The sequence below is a fragment of the Manis pentadactyla genome, chromosome 9 (assembly GCF_030020395.1).
Source record: "Manis pentadactyla isolate mManPen7 chromosome 9, mManPen7.hap1, whole genome shotgun sequence".
In the NCBI taxonomy this organism is placed as follows: Eukaryota; Metazoa; Chordata; class Mammalia; order Pholidota; family Manidae; genus Manis; species Manis pentadactyla.
Window position 1 is genome coordinate 39,749,828 of NC_080027.1, and position 16,950 is coordinate 39,766,777.

Sequence of the window (16,950 nt, forward strand, 5' to 3'; positions counted from 1 at the left end):
ATAACATAAAATTCCCCAGCTTAGCGATTTTTAAGCATGCAGTTCAGTGTGTTAACCATATTTACATTGTTATGCAGCAGATCTCCAGAACTTTTTCATCTTGCTAAACTGAAACTTTATATACTGTTTAAGCAACTCCCCATTTTCCCCTTCCCCCCAGCCCTTGGCAACCACCCTTCTACTTTCTGCTTCTATGAATTTGACTACTTTAGATACCTCATAAAAGTGGAAGGTATTTTATACCTCCTGAAAATGAAGAAGGTACCAAGTGTAATTAAGCTGTTGTTAAAATTGTGCATAGGTGCTGCCTGTGAGTAAGAACAGCCAAATGATTACATTTACTTTTCAAAATGGTTGTGTTGCTACTCTTCGGACAAGCGGGACAGAACCGAAGATCAAGTATTATGCAGAGATGTGTGCATCCCCTGAGCAGAGGTGAGAATTGACTGTTTAAATATGTATGTAAAACTTTATTGAGATGCAGTTTGCATACCATACAGTTCACCCATTTAAAGTGTATAAGTCAATGGTTTTTAGTATATTCAGTTTTGCAAACATCATGACCATCAATTTTAGATCATTTTTATCACCCCTACTCATTAGCAGTTACTTCCTATTCCCCTTCCTCCCAGCCCTAGGCAACCTCAGATCTACTATTATTATGTATTTTCTTATTCTGGACATTTCATATAAATGGAATCATACAATATGTGGTCTTTTGTGACTGGCATCTGTAACTTAGCATAATGTTTCCAAGATTCATCCATGTTGTAGCATGTATCTGTGCTCAATTCCTTTTTTAAAAGTTTGTTTCATGGCCAAATAATATTCCATTGTATGGATATGCCACATTTTTTGTCCATTTATCAGGTGATGGACATTTGGGTTATTTCCACATTTCGGCTATTATGAATAATGTGGAACAAAAGTTTATGTGTACAAGTTTTTGAGTGGACACACATTTTAATTTCTCTTGGGTATATATGTGGGATTGGAATTGTGGATCATATGGTAGTTCTGTGTTTAACCTGTAAGGAACTGCCAGCCTGTTCTCCAAAACAGCTACATCATTTGGGAATTGAATTTTAAAATTTAAATTTAATTTATTGAATTCATATTCCTGGGAAGGCTCTCTGAACTTGAACTGTTATTTGGTGAGCATAACAAAGTGATCACAAATTATTTATTGCCAAGTATTTATTTTTTATATCTAATATGATTTTAGTTTGTCCAATTTTTGTCCCTTTAAGAATTGTGACTAAATTAACTTGACTTTAATAAACCCATTCAGAGGCTATTTAAACTTGTTAAAAGTAGCACCTCCTATGATGTCACTGATCAGTAGATTTTTGGGAAGGAGATTTTTTGGAATGGCCTTCAGAGCCCAAGGCATATTATTTTGTATTTCCCCAAATCTTTGCATTTAAGAGTAGATTTTATTTCCTTTTGGGGGAAAAAAGTCCTTCTGAAGTCATTTAGAAGAGTTTAAAGTAAGCCAAATTGTGTAATGCTATATTTGGTTGGAAGCGAAGGATGATTAGTAATAAAAAGTGGTTTGATGTGGGCTTGAAAAATAAATGTGAAAGCAGTTCAAAAGAAGATTTCCTAGAAATGTTTTGGACAACAGCAACTCTTCAGGTGATGACTTTGAAAAGGGCATACTTGTAAGTATGTATTTATTTTTAAACATCTCATTCTTTTAGTCACATCTCCCTCTGCTACCTGAAATAATGCCATATTATCCCACAGTATCTATCCTGGGTATTCTTCAAAGTCTTTTAGAAGCCATTTTATCTTGATACCTGGTATTGGTGTTTTAAACCATTCAATTACCTGCCATGGGAGAAATCTTTAGATACCCTATAAACCACCCATGTACTGTGTTCCAAGGAACTCCTTTTAATGCAGTTCAACTTTAGTTTGTGAAAATGGTGTTTTCTTTGTGTGTGATATTTTCCCCCGCTTTGGTCTTCTTTCATTTTGTTTTACATGAAGTATTTTCTCTTTTGTTTACCAGTTGTTTAATCATCCCATCAAGTATATATACTCTTAAAAAAATTATATAACAATTTAAACAAAATTTAAGACTATGAAAATAAGGAATTTTAAACTCTTGATCTTTTTCTGCAGTGACACTGCCTTACTACAAGAGGAATTGAAGAAACTCATTGCAGCTTTGATTGAGAATTTTCTTGAGCCCAATAAAAATGGATTGATCTGGCGTTCTGTTTAGTGTTCACCAGTTCATCTTTGCACAGGCATATGGCATATGGATCAGAACAACCAAGAACTCCATGCACTGAACTCATATTAGCCTTCTCTCTCTTCCTTAACTTGACAAGTATCTTTCTCCTTCTATTTTGTTTCTTTTTGGTTCACTGACTAAACTGTAAAAATTTGAAATGAAGTGGCCTGAAAGAAATGACTCAATTTTTTCATAATCTTGAACAAAAGTCATTACATCAAAAGTACCACGATAACACATTGTTCTTCCTTTAACAGAGACAAAACAATACAAAAGTGAGTTTTCTTATTAAAGGATGATTAAGCTTAATTCCATATTCTTGTAATTGTGTATAGCATGGTTTTAAACTAAGACAGATAAATGTTATGTAACTGTAGAGTTCAGAAACTTAATCCATAAAATTGGCAAGAAAAGAGAGGCACTGCTCCCAGAATACTGTGGGAAAGTGTCGTTATGACATCTCAGCTATTAACTTGCAAATTAGAGTGTTTGAAATAGGGTATTTAGGATTTCTAGCTTAGAATAGATGTTACAGTACGTGTTTTCAGTGCCTCTGTTTTTCAGGTGTTTTTGGTACAGTGTCAGTGTGTTGTATGAACTTAAAATCCCAATGTTTACTGGATAGAAAACAATCGTGGCAACACTCCTAGTGGCTTTGTTCTTGTCAAATTTCTCAGTGCCTTTCTCAAGGTATGGTATGAATTGAAAACAGTGTTCCTGCATTGATTATAATTTAATCAGTTAATTTTCAGACAATTAAGGAAAAATCTTCCAAACTATATAGGTGCTTCCCTCTATATCAAATAGGTTTGCTGATTTTAAAATCTTACGAATGTAAATAAAAATCTTAATAAAAGCAGGCTCAAAGTAACTGTTAAGGATCTTCATGTTAGAATTAAGAGTCAGTTATAACAGCCTTTAAGTAAAGAAAAAAATCTGAACTGAGAAAGGAGCTCTGAATTTATTTAAAAGTCTTACTTTTGAAACATTTTTATAAGTAGATTTATTTCTTTACCAGATGAAGTAATGCTAATTTGACTAAGAAATAAAACATCCAGATTTTATGTGTTATGAAACACTAAAACTACGTGTTCTAAAAACTGAAGTCCAGTTTTATCCTAACATCTTTCTGGCTTCTGTAGAACTTCTGATCAGGAAAAAAAAAATTGGAATGTCACTTTTTTTGGTTGATTCCGCAGTTTTCTAAAAAAAGACTTAGTAGACAAGTGCTATCTTCTTAAAGTATATCCTGTCCTATATAGCTCACAGAATTCTTAAATACATGTGCTACAGCTAAGGTGTAACAATGACAAGCAAGCCCTTGGATATAATTATACTAAACAAATTGCCTATGGGAGATAACTGATAGTACAGAATTTATTTCCTAAAATAATAATATAAAATTTGAACTGATTATTATATATATATATTAAATCATGGTTTGGCTAGTAGTAGCTATCAGCTAACATTTGGTTGAACCCATATAATCCAAATATAATTTTCAAATTATTGTATTGCCACTATTGTTAATTTGTTCCTTCTTTACTTTCTTATGGCTGGATCTTGTATGACTCTAGATAATAGCTAGCTAAATGTAGAGCACCATATTTCTGAATGAGTTTGTTTTCAAAGGCTTTGCACTGAAAAAGAAATGTGTTGAATTTTTTGCTTTATTTGCTTTTAGGAATGTAGATTGTAATTTAGGAAATGGCCTATATTCTTCAAAATGGTATGAACAATGCTATATATAAATATGTGTATTTATTGTTATCGTCTGTGTTTCAGTGACTGAAGAACAAAGTGGAGCTAAAATGATGCACTAGCCCAATTCCTAATCACTAAAGCCATGTCATGATTGTCATTCTATGATGAAGAGAATAGTTTTGAGTGCTTTAATATAATGCAATATTCAAATCATCTTAATCAAGGTGAAGAGTTATTAAAGCTTGGATTCTAATTTCAAAAAAATGAAAAAATCCAAAGTAAAAGTTAACAAAATTTTACAAATGTTCCTGAAGTATGAAAATTGAGGGAATTATTTGATTCTAGCCAAGCTCTCAAGTCTGTAAGACTGTGATATTTAACATGAGATTGACACAGTGGGTGTATATTTGCCTAACAAGGATAAATTCAGTAACCCAAGCCAACCAGGAGAGACAGAAGCTCTGGCCAGTAGTCTCAGCCTGGGCTCTTCACATTGTTTCTTTTTCTTTATGAATAATGTCATGGAAATGTATTCATTCTCACTGAGTGTATAGATCAAAACTGGGATTTTTCCAGAACTTACAGGAAAAGGAAGGAGTTAGTGGGGCAAGATCAAAGCATACATTGGAAATAAATAGTAGAAAGAAACAATGGGAAGGTTCCTAAGACAGCATACGAAATGCTTCTTGTGAAGGGCACAATTTTCACCTTAAAAGCAGGGAATAAGCTGGCTGTGGGCAAGTTGCTTACTTGTGTGTGTTTGTTGTTATGATGAGCAGACTGAACCTTTTGTTTTTCTTTACTACTGACTACCAAAAAGGGGACAAGTTTTAGGAGGTGAGGAAAGCACCCCTCAGACTGATTCATTTCCTGCTGGGATGTTACTATCTTTTAGGATCATATGGGAACCGAGGAGGGAAAGATATAGCAGAAATAAAAAGGGATAAAATACAGATTAGAAAATAAGACCTCTGAGAAAAAGTTCAAAGAATTAAGCATTTAACTTTGGAGGGAAGAAAAATATTGAGATAGTTTAATAGGTTGATTGAGTCTTTTATTGAAGGAGTATGATGAGCTGTTATTCATCTCCAGCAAGGATGGAAAAAGGGAATAAGGATCACTTTTAAAAAATAAAATGAAAGTTTTAAATATGAGAGATATATTAACTAGCTTTTTAAGGTTCCTTCCAGTACTTTTTTTTAAAACTCAGGTTGGAACAAAGATGATGTCATAAAGAGCACTGAAAGTAGTATTTGAGTTTTACTCCATATCTAAAAAATTAAGCCCACAAGGTAGTTTTTGTGTATGTTGAGTAGTAGATGCATGAGTGCAGTCTATTCAGTGCATGAAGACCTGCTTGGATGTTATTTTTAACTTAAGCCGGCAAGTTAAGTGAGACTTGAACATAATTTTGTTCATCTTAAAGAATGTATGGCATTAGAGGACATTTGAGGATTTTGTTTTAAATATGAAGTGTTGTTATTTGGACATAGTAACTTCAGCAAACAGAGAAGTTGTAAGAGGTTGGAGACTTTGGAATATCTTCATATAGGAAATATGCTTCCTATTAAGCAGGTTGCTTCTAGAAGTGATGTAACAAAGATATTAGCTGGAGTTTAATGAAGAAATTGTTCTATGAACTGCTGCTATTATTTCTTTCAAATGTTTTCCACTGATGTTTGTGATGCTTGAAAAATCCAAATTCTTCTTGGATGAATTTATTTTATGCTTTTGTCTCTTTCTCTCTACCTCCCTCTTTTCCTAGGTTCCCTTCGACATTTTGTTACTGTGAAAAGCTATTGCCCTTGTTACCTCACTGATAAGAAATCTGAACTGTATTCATTCAGAATGCTTTAAACTTATTCATAAACTGTCTATCGACTTCTGGTTGTTTTGTTGTTATTGTGAGAATAAGACATTGTAAGAAGTAATTTTAATCTATTATTGCATAACCTTTTTGGTCTGTCTGTATACTACATGTTAATTTATTATGGCCTTTTATAGTTCACTTGTTTTCTGAGATTGCTCTAGAAACTGATGGGCATCATACTAACCAAAATGAATTGTCAGTTTGATCTAGCATTTTATTTCAGGTTTCCTTGTACTTTGGGCATCCGAAAGCACAAGATTTGAGGACATCTTTTTACACATTTATCACTCACAGCATCTTACCATAAGCCATGAGAAGTCTAAGTGGAAAGAAGAGAGAGAATCTCTCATTGTCTGACTATTTATATAGCATGACTTTAGCTACTCTTTATACAGCTTGACTTAGTTCTAGTTGGAAACAAAGTTAGCATTTGCTATTGGTTACTTTAAAATATTCACCACATTGTTAACATTCATTAAGCCATCTTTTCTCTTTGTTAGTTCAAGGCAACATAGCTAAAAGAAGAGAACATACAAAAATGAGTAAGTGACCAAGGTAAGGGCAAAATAACATATCTCGAGTTTGCTTCTCAAAGTTTTCCACCAGTATAATCCTAAAGCAAAGGAGCATGACTGTGTAGGGGAAGGAGCCTGAGAGCAAAATCAGAAGCAGCGTACCACTCATGACATTTCATGTTGTGTCTTAAAAATGTGAGTGAACTTTGCATTCTCCATAATAAAACTTTTAATATAAAATAATTCCTTCAATCATCATGGTAAGTGGTGCTGCCAGACAGGAGCCCACTGTTTATCATATGGCCTCTCAATTTTCTCCTCCAGCTCCTTTCAATTGCTGCATATCCCTTTGTGGTACATACACACACACACCCTAGTGTAGGACGCATCTAGGATATTCTCTGCCCCTTAGAAGCTGAACTTTGAAAGCATTAATGCCAAATTAAACTAACCTTGAAAAGTTATATGTACTGAACCTTATAATACAGTCAGAGGTGTTGCCCAGTGTGTTCTCTTTAATTCATTGGCCTTCCTTGACTAAAATGAAGCACCTGACTGTCTGCACCCTGAGAGCAGGGATCATAGTTTATTATTTTTCATATCCACACCACCCAGTACAGTACCATTATAGAGTTCTTATTTGATGACAATAGGAAGTAAGGGATTTTATTTTAAAGAGGCAAATAGTTTAAGAAACAATCAAAAACATTAATTTTCTAATTCTATTTGTAAAACAATTCTAATTACTGAAATTTATAATAAGTAAATGTTAAGCATGCACACTCTCAAATACTCAGTTTCTTTGGACAGAGCAAAGCATATTCCTATTGGAAATTATATATAACATCTAGTATCTACACTCAAAACAAGATGTTAGCCACGAAGGCTAAGAAAATGTCTATGTAGACTAATTATTACTAGTATAAGTGACATGTAGAACCTAATAGTGCTACCTTCCAAGTGAGCCACAACTAATTTGATACTATTTGGTATATTTTTGTCCAGTGTTACGATTCATCATGTATCTTAGAAGAGCCACTCAAGCAAGAGTCTGTATCTATATATGGTGAGGCCTTCCTGTTATAGACTAAAATAAACTCTTTGTATTTATAATTAAATATGTCTGATAAATGCAGTTAAGAGTGAATTATTTTTCTGACTGTGTAGCAGTAGTTCAAAATTGTGCCCTTGTTTTAATAGTTTCTGTCAACACCTTGTCATTTTTCCCTAAAAAAAAAAGCCAGGGTGTATCATAAATATTGCCTGTGAGAATTTGCACTTTAAGTATTTGTGTGTGGATTTCTTGTGGTTTTAGCTAAATGAAGTATTATCCATAATAAACAGGTCCCTTCATAGGCATGAGTTTCTGTGTAGTTTTTATTATGTTAGATATGGTGCAGTTTATGGTTCACTTTCAAACTGAACATGTTGTTGAAATAATATGCATGGTATATTGTAGAATCTACTTGGAGCCTAAGTGTGAATATTCTAGCTCATTACTCAGTAAATATTTCTTGATTGTTTCATCAGAAGTCCTAGAAGAAAGAGCTAGTATTAAAAGTTTTTTTTTCCTTTTTCTCCTTCAGTCAACCTCATTTGTCTGCCCATGTTAGTATCAGCTACATAACATAGTTAAAGGTTGGAAAATCTCTCAAAGTACTAAGTACTAACTATATACCTGTGATACAGTGTGGCCATGGCTAAAGGCCAGATGAGTGAGAGTAGCATTCTAAAATGTCATTTTATCACCTTCTACATTGAATATTCTGAGAGCCATGCTAACCCCATCCTCACCCCTTCACCTATTTTATTGTTCACAGCACATAAACAAGTAAACACATAAATCTAAGTAGTATCTGTCTCCATAGTCTCTATGAGGGTAGCTTTTTCATACCTTACCATTGCCTAGAACAGTGGTACATAGTAGGTACCCAATAAATTTTCTGCCTACAAAAAAAAATGCCAAATGCTTGATTCTGCAAATGCACAGAATTGCATGTGATGGGAAGTACACAATAGTAATATTACTGGTATCAGAGATTTTTAAACACATTAATCAATGTCTTATCCAAGCAACACCTACTTCTTACTGCCCCTGGGTCACCTCTACCCACGTCCTGCTGAAATCTTGAGCTCAGCATTTTCTTCTTGCCCTGTATCCTCCTGATTTGAAACCTCCAAGTCATCTTTGATTTCTCCTGCCACTAAATATGTGAATGACAGGTTCTTGAAATGTAATTGTCTCTGAGGGCAAGGGCAGGACCATTGGCCTGAGACCCACCTAAACAGGGACCAGGAAGCTAACTCAACCTGAAATAATACTCCAACTGCTCTCATCCCCAAAGCAGAAGAGTTGAGTGTATATAAATGGAGATATCTTGGAGGAGAGATTATAATAAAAATTTTGTATTCCCTGTCCTCCCTAAAATAGCACCTCATCTTTGATAGTGATGTGACCATTCTGCTGTTTATGTTCATTTTCCTCTCTTTTCTCTGGTTCTAATCATGAAATGATCCAACCTTGCATGAAATTTGCTTTAAGTCTTTGAGCTTTATCCCTCTGCACCCATTTTATAGATGTTTATTTACCTTATAATATGTAGGTACTAAGGGCACTCCAGAAGGCCAAAAGGTAGGAAAGAAGACGCAGCAACCATGTTACTGCTGAAGCGGCCTGTTCAGGATACTGTTCCCACTTGCCCCTCACCACCAGATCACTTTCTATTCCTTGATGTCTTTACATTCAAACTGGAGAGAAGGCCTAGTGGGCTGGACTTTTGTCACATGCCTGCCTCCTAGCTGAATCTCCACTGGTAAGGGAAGCCCCCTCAGCTTCTTTCTGAGTTGACCCCCTCAGTGGGAGGCAGGCCACTGCTGACTCTGCCATCAAAACACTGTGGGAGAGAGTTAATTGGCCCATTGGAAATTATGGTGCAGACAGAAGGACAAATGCTCGTTACAGTGCCAGGAGCAGAGAATTGGAGAGAAAGTAAAAGCTAAGCAAAGGAAGAGGCAGAGAACAGCCTGAATGTGCAGAGAAGCAGCTGGATTGGTACTGCCATGTTGTGAGTAGAGAGGCGGGGAGGTCCTACGTGCTATGCCATCTGCGTAACGAGAGTCACCAAAAGGCTTCAAGACATGGGGCGAGGGAGGTGGTAGGAAGGAATCCACCACTGGAAAGAACCTTAAAGGTCACCTAATCCAGCTCATAATTTTCTACAAGATGACTACAAATGGGGACAGATATTTGAACCTCTCCAGTGACAACTTGTCAAGATAGGTTATTCTCATTTAAAGAAAGGCCGATAGTTCTTTCTTGTGTTCAGCTGAAATCAGCTGAACCTATAGCTTCTACCCTTTGGTTGCACTCGGAAACTCGGTGTTATACAAAATTCCATTTCCCTTTCACTCAGTCCTTTCCCCTCAGTCTAAATATGCATAATTCAACTATTCTTTCCTGTACAACCAGTTTTAGGTTCCCCTCACCTTCCTGATCACCTTATGGGCAGTTTTCAAAGAGCTGGATCCAGAATAAAATACCCTAGAAATGGTGGTATGAGCCCAGAATAGAAAACCATTTTTTTCCTACTGACATGGGGGTCGCACAACAGACACAACAAGGGGGGCACTCTGCCTGCAGCATATGCCCTGACACTGCTTCACTCGGCAAACAGGTCTTCCTTTAACCCTCAACTCAAGCAGCATCCCTTCCAAAAAGCTTTTCCTGGGTGTCCCTCCACCCCACCCCACCAACCAAGCTAGGCAGGGGCCCTACTCTGTACTGCCTGTAGGGCACAGCTCCCTGTGCCAATCGCTGTTACAGCATTTCCCATGCCAGGAGAAAGCGATCTGATTGTGTAGTGAACTCCCCCAGTCCATCGAGAGCTCCCCAAGGGCTGGCATTGGCTGACTCACTGCAGGACCCCCGTGCTTAGCACCGAGTGGGCAGATAATGAGCCCTCAAGGGAAAAAAAAAAGGTGCAGCTAAAGTTAACCGAATTGGCATTTGAGCTGAGTGTTTAAAAGCAAGTGTCTGAATATGCAAAGGGGAGCGGGAACACATGGTTTATGAATAACTTAAACTCAAAGCAAGGGAAACATATGAGCTGGTGGGTCACAGGAGACTTCAGATTTGCTAGTAGGCTTCCAGGAAGACTGGCTGCAGCAAAGTCATAATAAGCTAAAGGGAAAACAACCTTGAGTTGAAAAGTTTGAGTGAGGAAAGAGTAGAGGAGGTTTATTCATAGGTGGAAAGAGGACAAGCACAGAAAAAAAACAGCAGCTGGATCAGAGTTTTTCGAGTTGTTCAACATTCCCACATGAGCATGCTTTCTCCTGATGGACATGGATCCATATTCCATGAAATAAAACCCAGAACCTTTACTCTGGAAGGAACCCAAAGTCAATAAAAGCATCTTTCTTCGAGTCAGGGAAGCCTGAGGGTCGGGTCCAGGATTTACTTGAGTCCACAGAGTGGATTTCTGCAGAACCCAAATCATCTTATTTCCAATCTGCTGCTTTCTCCCCCATAACCTGAGGATGGCCGATTAAAATTCATTCTGTGAATCCTAGTCTTCAGCCAAAAGTAGTCCTCCTTACTTCTATTCAGGAGAAAACTAAGGTCCAGAGAGAAAAAGTGTCACGGAACAAGTCATTGGCAAACCTGGGACTAATACTCAGGTCTCCTGACTCCTTCAGTGTAAATATTTACTAACCTCTTAGGAGCAAATTGGTAAATAAATAGTTGATAAAATGTAACTCCTACTTTTAAGAAGACAAAAAACAATTACAATGCAATAGAATTGCTATAATAGAGCACAGGAGTAGGGGGCAACCTAGCAGTGTCCATGAGGGGCTCTAAAGAATGGCTGGGTCTATACAATAGTCAAAATATGTAAGCAACCTAAGTGTCCATCAGTAGATGAATGGATAAAGAAGAGGTGGTACATATACACAATGGAATACTATTCAGCCATAAGAAAGAAACAAATCCTACCATTTGCAACAACATGGATGGAGCTAGAGGGTATTATGCTCAGTGAAATAAGCCAGGCGGAGAAGGACAAATACAAAATGATTTCCCTAATTTGTGGAGTATAACAACGAAGCAAAACTGAAGGAACAAAACAGCAGCAGATTCACAGACTCCAAGAAGGGACTAGTGGTTACCAAAGGGGAGGCGTGTGGGAGGGTGGTGGGGAGGGAGGGAGAAGGGGATTGTGGGGTATCATGATTAGTGCACATGGTGTGGGGGAATCACGGGGAAGACAGTGTAACACAGAGAAGAGAAGTAGTGACTGTGGCATCTTACTACGCTGATGGACAGTGACTGCAATGGGGGATGGGGGGGGACTCAATAATATGGGTGAATGTAGTAACCACATTGTTTTTCATGTGAAACCTTCATAAGAGTGTATATCAATAATACCTTAATAAAATAAATAAAAATAAAAGTAAAAAAATAAGAAAGGCTGGGTCTAGAGTGGAGCCTTAAAGAAAGAGCAGGTGTTTGCCAGGCAAAGAAAAGAGGGAAGAGTTTATAGTTGTAGGAGACAGAAGAAAGTAGGAAGAAGCATCTTGGGGAGGTTGGCTGATAGGTTTCTGATCCCAGCCAATGGCACTTGCAGTTTTACACACTCTTTCTGGGTGAAATGCCCAAAGTTCTATTATTTTGAAGCTGATGACCTCCATCTGGTCTATGTTTTTAGGCCAGACCTTCTTTCCAAGCTTCAGAGCCATACATCTAATGGTTTTCAGGTTATCTGTACCTGGATATCCTATGACACTTCAAACTTTAATTGTCCAGGCCTAAGCTTTATTTTTCTCACCCCTGACTATCCCCATTGATGCCTCCAATCTTGCTTCTTCTCCCCTATGGACTGTCTTAGTGAGTCATCATTTCTTTTCTCCCCCTTCCCTACCCACTCACTGAGTTAAGTACCTGGTGCTGCCAATTTTTACTTTCTAATGCATGAAAACCCCTTCATAATACAATAGGATGGAGGTGAGGATCTTTTTTTTATTAAAACTGAATAAAATATGGAGTCATATGATCACTAGGGCAGTGGAGCCAGCCTGGAGTTCTGGGAGTTTGGTCGCGCCATTCAGATCTGTCTAGCCCTGACCATGGTGTAGCCCCACCTGGGAACAATGCCTGGTTCTAAGGCTGGCTGGGATGGCAGCAAGGGTTCTGGAACTTGTCTGGTCAATTGATATCCATTTATTCAGCTGATCTGGGGAGATTGACTCATTAGAAATTTGGGGATACTGGGAACCCATCCTCTATTTTCCAGTTTTCAAAGTTAGGCTGTCTTGTGATTTCCCCACTGAGCCTTGCTTTCCCCTCCAATAACTTTAGCCCCACTAGGATTTGAGATCCAGCTGTAGTTGTCAACTGAATTCTGTTGTGGAGTTTTATCATATAACATATATATAAAACTCATCCCCCTTTTTCCTTCTCTACCCTGTAGTAATTAAGAACATATTTCAGAGTTCTCATGTCAGAGTACCTAGTTTCAAATCTCCCCTTTCTACCAATCACTAATTATGAGACCTTGAGCAGTGTGATAGTCAGCTTCCAAGAGGGCCCCAGTGATTCCTGTCTTGCAGAAGTGATGGTATGCCACTTCCAAGATTAAGCTATAAAAGACACTGTGGCTTCCATATTGGTCACCCCTTCTCAAGTCATTTGCTCTGGGTTAAGCCAGCTGCCATGTCATGAGCAGCCCCATGGAGAAGCTCATGTGGTGAGGAACTGAGGCCTCTTGCCACAGCCACATATGTGAGCCTGGAAGCCCCAGCAGTTTCTATGGATTAGGAATATGGGTGCTGCTTACCTGGTGGCTCTGGTTCAAGGTCTCTGAGATTTCAAGATGTCAGCTGCAGTTATCTGATGGTTTGACTAGGGCTGGAGGATCAGCTTCCCAGACACCTCACTTGCATGGCTGTTGGCAAGAGGCCTCAGTTCCTCAGCACCTGGGCCTCTCCACACGGCTGGTTGAGTGTCTTCACAAGGCAGCTGGCATCCTCCAAAGTGAGTGACCAAAGAAAGCAAGGCACAAGCAATGGTATCTTCAAGACTTAGCCTCAGAAGTCACACACTGTCGTTTCTGCAAAATTCTATTGTCACTCAGATCAATCTTGGTACAGTATGGGGGTATCACCCAAGAGGTGGGGGTCATGGTAGCCATCTAAGAAACAGCCTAACACAGATAGAAAGAGGAAATGATCAATTTTGAACATGTTATATTTGAGACCCCTGAGAGACATCCAAGTCAGATGAAATATAGGGAATTGGAAATATGAATTGAGCTCAGAAGAGATGTCTAAGCTAGAGATCTAAATTTGGAAATTATCAACATATTTAAAGCCATGGAAACCAATATGATCACCTAAATTAGAGAAAGTGTGGAGAGAAGAGAGGGCCTTAGCCTTTTGGAACTGCAACATGTACCCTTTTTATTTTAAACTGAAAGTTACAATTTAAGCTTATTTTTTACCATAAAAACTTCAACATAAATACAGGCAATTGGATAGCAAGGCACAAAAAATAATCATGAACCCTATGCCTAGAACAACAAATGTCATTACTATTTCTCATTTGTCTCATATATTATTCTTTCCTTTTAAACCCCTACATAATCCAATTCCCTGCCTTCACTCCCAGGTTGCTTCAATTTCTTTTAATTGGTTAGCTTTTGCTGAATAACAAACTACCCTCAAGGACTCCAGGGTTTAAAACAACAAGTATTTATATAGCTCACAAAGCCAATAATTCGCATTGAGCTCAGTTGAATTGCTCCTCTGGTCATGTGTACATTCATTTATGGATTGAGGTCAGCTGCCAAATTGTCTGGGTGATGGAGAGCCTCTGCTGGGATGGTCCATTTCTGCTCCATGTGGGTTCTTGTCTTCTAGCAATCTCACTCAGGTTTGTTCACATAGCTGGCAGTACAGGATTTCGGGAAAAAGCTGAAACATGTGAGTCATCTTGAGGCTTAGGCGTAGTATTTGTGCCATGCCTCTGCTGCATTCCATTGGCCAAAAATGTCACAAGGCCTGTTCAGATTTAAGGGAAGGAGAAATAGTCTCCATATTTTGGGAGGAGCTGCAAAGTCACAACTCAAAGAGTGTGGATTCAGAGAGGATGGAAGGATTGTGGCTAATTTTGTACTCTACCATAGTTTACTCTCTCACCATGGTTATTCACATTCCCCCAACAGGCAAAATATGCTCACTTTTCCATTCGAGAACCACCAGAAGTCTCTTGGAATATGTCATCAGGCTCTGAGTCTAGGATCTTGTCACCTGCATCATCTACATCAGATTTTTACGTGACTTGATAAATATTGTTCTTGCTGATCTTGACACCTATGAATTAAAAAAAAAAAGTTATTTGCCTCTCTCACACACCTACTATGCAATGAGACAGAGAGGCAGGATAACCTCAGTAGACATTCAAGGAGAAAAATGAGAGGCACATAATTTTCCTTAATCAGAGCGATTCTGGATTCCTAGACAAAGATTGTCAGGTCGTCTATCCCATGATAGGAAGTACTTCTTGCTCAGTTCTAGATTCTGCTTCCTGGGAGTGGCTCCCTAGTCCACGGATCTCTGTGGTTTCTTGGCTCCACTCTCTGGACCATCCTTCCTTATCCATCACCTTCCTTGGCTCCTTCTGAAGAGGTGGCCCTGTTGGTGGCTGAGTAGCAATTTGAATTATTTCAGTCCCTTTTAGTCCAGGCTGTGGTATTTTCACATGTACAACTCATTTAAAAAGTGTGACTGGGGAGGATGGGTGGGTAGGGAGGGATAAGGTGGGGGAAGAAGAAAGGGGGTATTATGATTAGCATGTATAATGTGGGGGGTGGGAGAAAGGGGAGGGCTATGCAACACAGAGAAGACAAGTAGTGATTCTACAACATTTTGCTATGCTGACGGACAGTGACTGTAATGGGGTTTGTGGGGGGGACTTGGTATAGGGGAGAGCCTAGTAAACATAATATTCTTCATGTAATTGTAGATTAATGATAACAAAAAAAAAAGAGAAAGAAAAGGGGGATTACTCCCTGATAGGATAAAACTAACTGCAAATCAACGATTAATGCACACTTCACATATCCTTAATTTTGATCTTTTAAAGAGTGTCAGATGATCAGCTATGGAAGTACATTTTTCTGATAATATTCCTTTCTCTTAAAAAAAAAAGCAGTTCCTGTGTGGTGATCTCCAATAGGTTCTTCACAATGGTATAAAGGTCATATCAAAGTGTGGGCAAAGGGTTTGTTTGTGTTTATACAGAGGATCAAAGCCTAATTTGGCTACTCAGAAAACGAATTAAGATATGATATGAAGAAGAACTTACAACATCAACATCCTCTGGAAGACTCATTCCAGAAGATGATCATCAAAAAACTTCAACAAAGATCCTGGTGCTGTTGTAGTTGTAGCGCATTCATCCCACCAGTTCCTGGACTTGCCATTGGAATGAAGGAGATATCTAAGCTGGCCTGTGCATACAGCAAAACAACAAATTTGACTGAATCTATACTGTTGGAACTCAACCAAGAATTAGGAGAAGTGCAAGTTGCAGTGCTCCAAAATCATGCGACTATAGACAATCTACTGTTAAAAGAACATATGGGAGATTTGAGCCAAGATGGCGGCGTGAGTAGAGCAGCAGAAATCTCCTCCCAAAACCACATATATCTATGAAAATATAACAAAGACAACTCTTCCTAGAATAAAGACCAGAAGACACAGGACAACATCCAGACCACATCCACACCTGCGAGAAACCAGTGCCTCGTAAAGGGGGTAAGATACAAGCCCCGGCCCCGCGGGCCCCTAGCGCCCCTCCCCCCAGCTCCCGGCAGGAGAAGAGCAGGCAGAGCGGGAGGGAGACGGAGCCCAGGACTCCTGAACACCCAGCCCCAGCCATCCGGGCCAGAGTGCAGGGCCCTCGATACTGGGAAAACAGGGCAGCAAGAACAGTGAGCAGGCACTGGAGGCTTGGCGCTGGAGGACATAAGAAAAGCGAACGGCCATTTTTTTTTTCTGTTTTGTTTTGGCGAGCGCTTTTTGGAAGTCTTAAAGGGATAGGGACCCCAATACTAGGGAAACAGGGCAGCAAGACCGGTGAACAGATGCCTGAGGCTGGCAGTGGAGAATAAAGAAAAACGAACAGCCATTTTTTATTTTTATTTTTATTTTTTATTTTTTTAATTAAAAAAAATTTTTTTTTTTTGTGGTCATTGTGTTTTGGCGGGTGCTTTTTGGAAGTCTTAAAGGGGCAGGGTGGGACACTTAATCCAGAGGTAGAGAATCCGGGGATCTCTGGGCACACTAATCCCCTGGGTGGCAGGGAGCTCGGAGGCCCCTTACGGAGATAAATAGCCTCCAGGCTGCTCCCCCTCCAACGCGACTCCACCACTTTGGAGCAGCAGACCGAGCCAGGCCACGCCCACAGCAACAGCGGAGATAAACTTCATAGCAGCCGGGCAGGAAGCAGAAGCCCTGTCTGCGTGCAGCTGCCCAGCACAAGCCACTAGAGGCCGCTGTTCTCCCAGGAGAGGAGGGCCACAAACCAACAAGAAGGGAAGTTCTTCCAGCCGTCA

At 39.0% G+C, this 16,950-nt stretch overlaps 1 protein-coding gene across 2 annotated transcripts in view; it reads left to right on the top strand.

Annotated features, from left to right (window-relative positions):
• PGM2L1 (phosphoglucomutase 2 like 1) overlaps nucleotides 1–7,689 on the top strand; it is a 69,756-nt gene extending 62,067 nt beyond the window's left edge. For both annotated transcript variants that reach the window (XM_036929784.2, XM_057507222.1), the window contains exons 13-14: nucleotides 302–435; nucleotides 2,131–7,689. In XM_036929784.2, the coding sequence (XP_036785679.2) occupies nucleotides 302–435; nucleotides 2,131–2,233 (237 nt within the window). In that variant the 3' untranslated portion in view covers nucleotides 2,234–7,689. The remainder of the gene's footprint in view (nucleotides 1–301; nucleotides 436–2,130) is intronic.
• The last annotated feature ends 9,261 nt before the right edge of the window (nucleotides 7,690–16,950 follow it).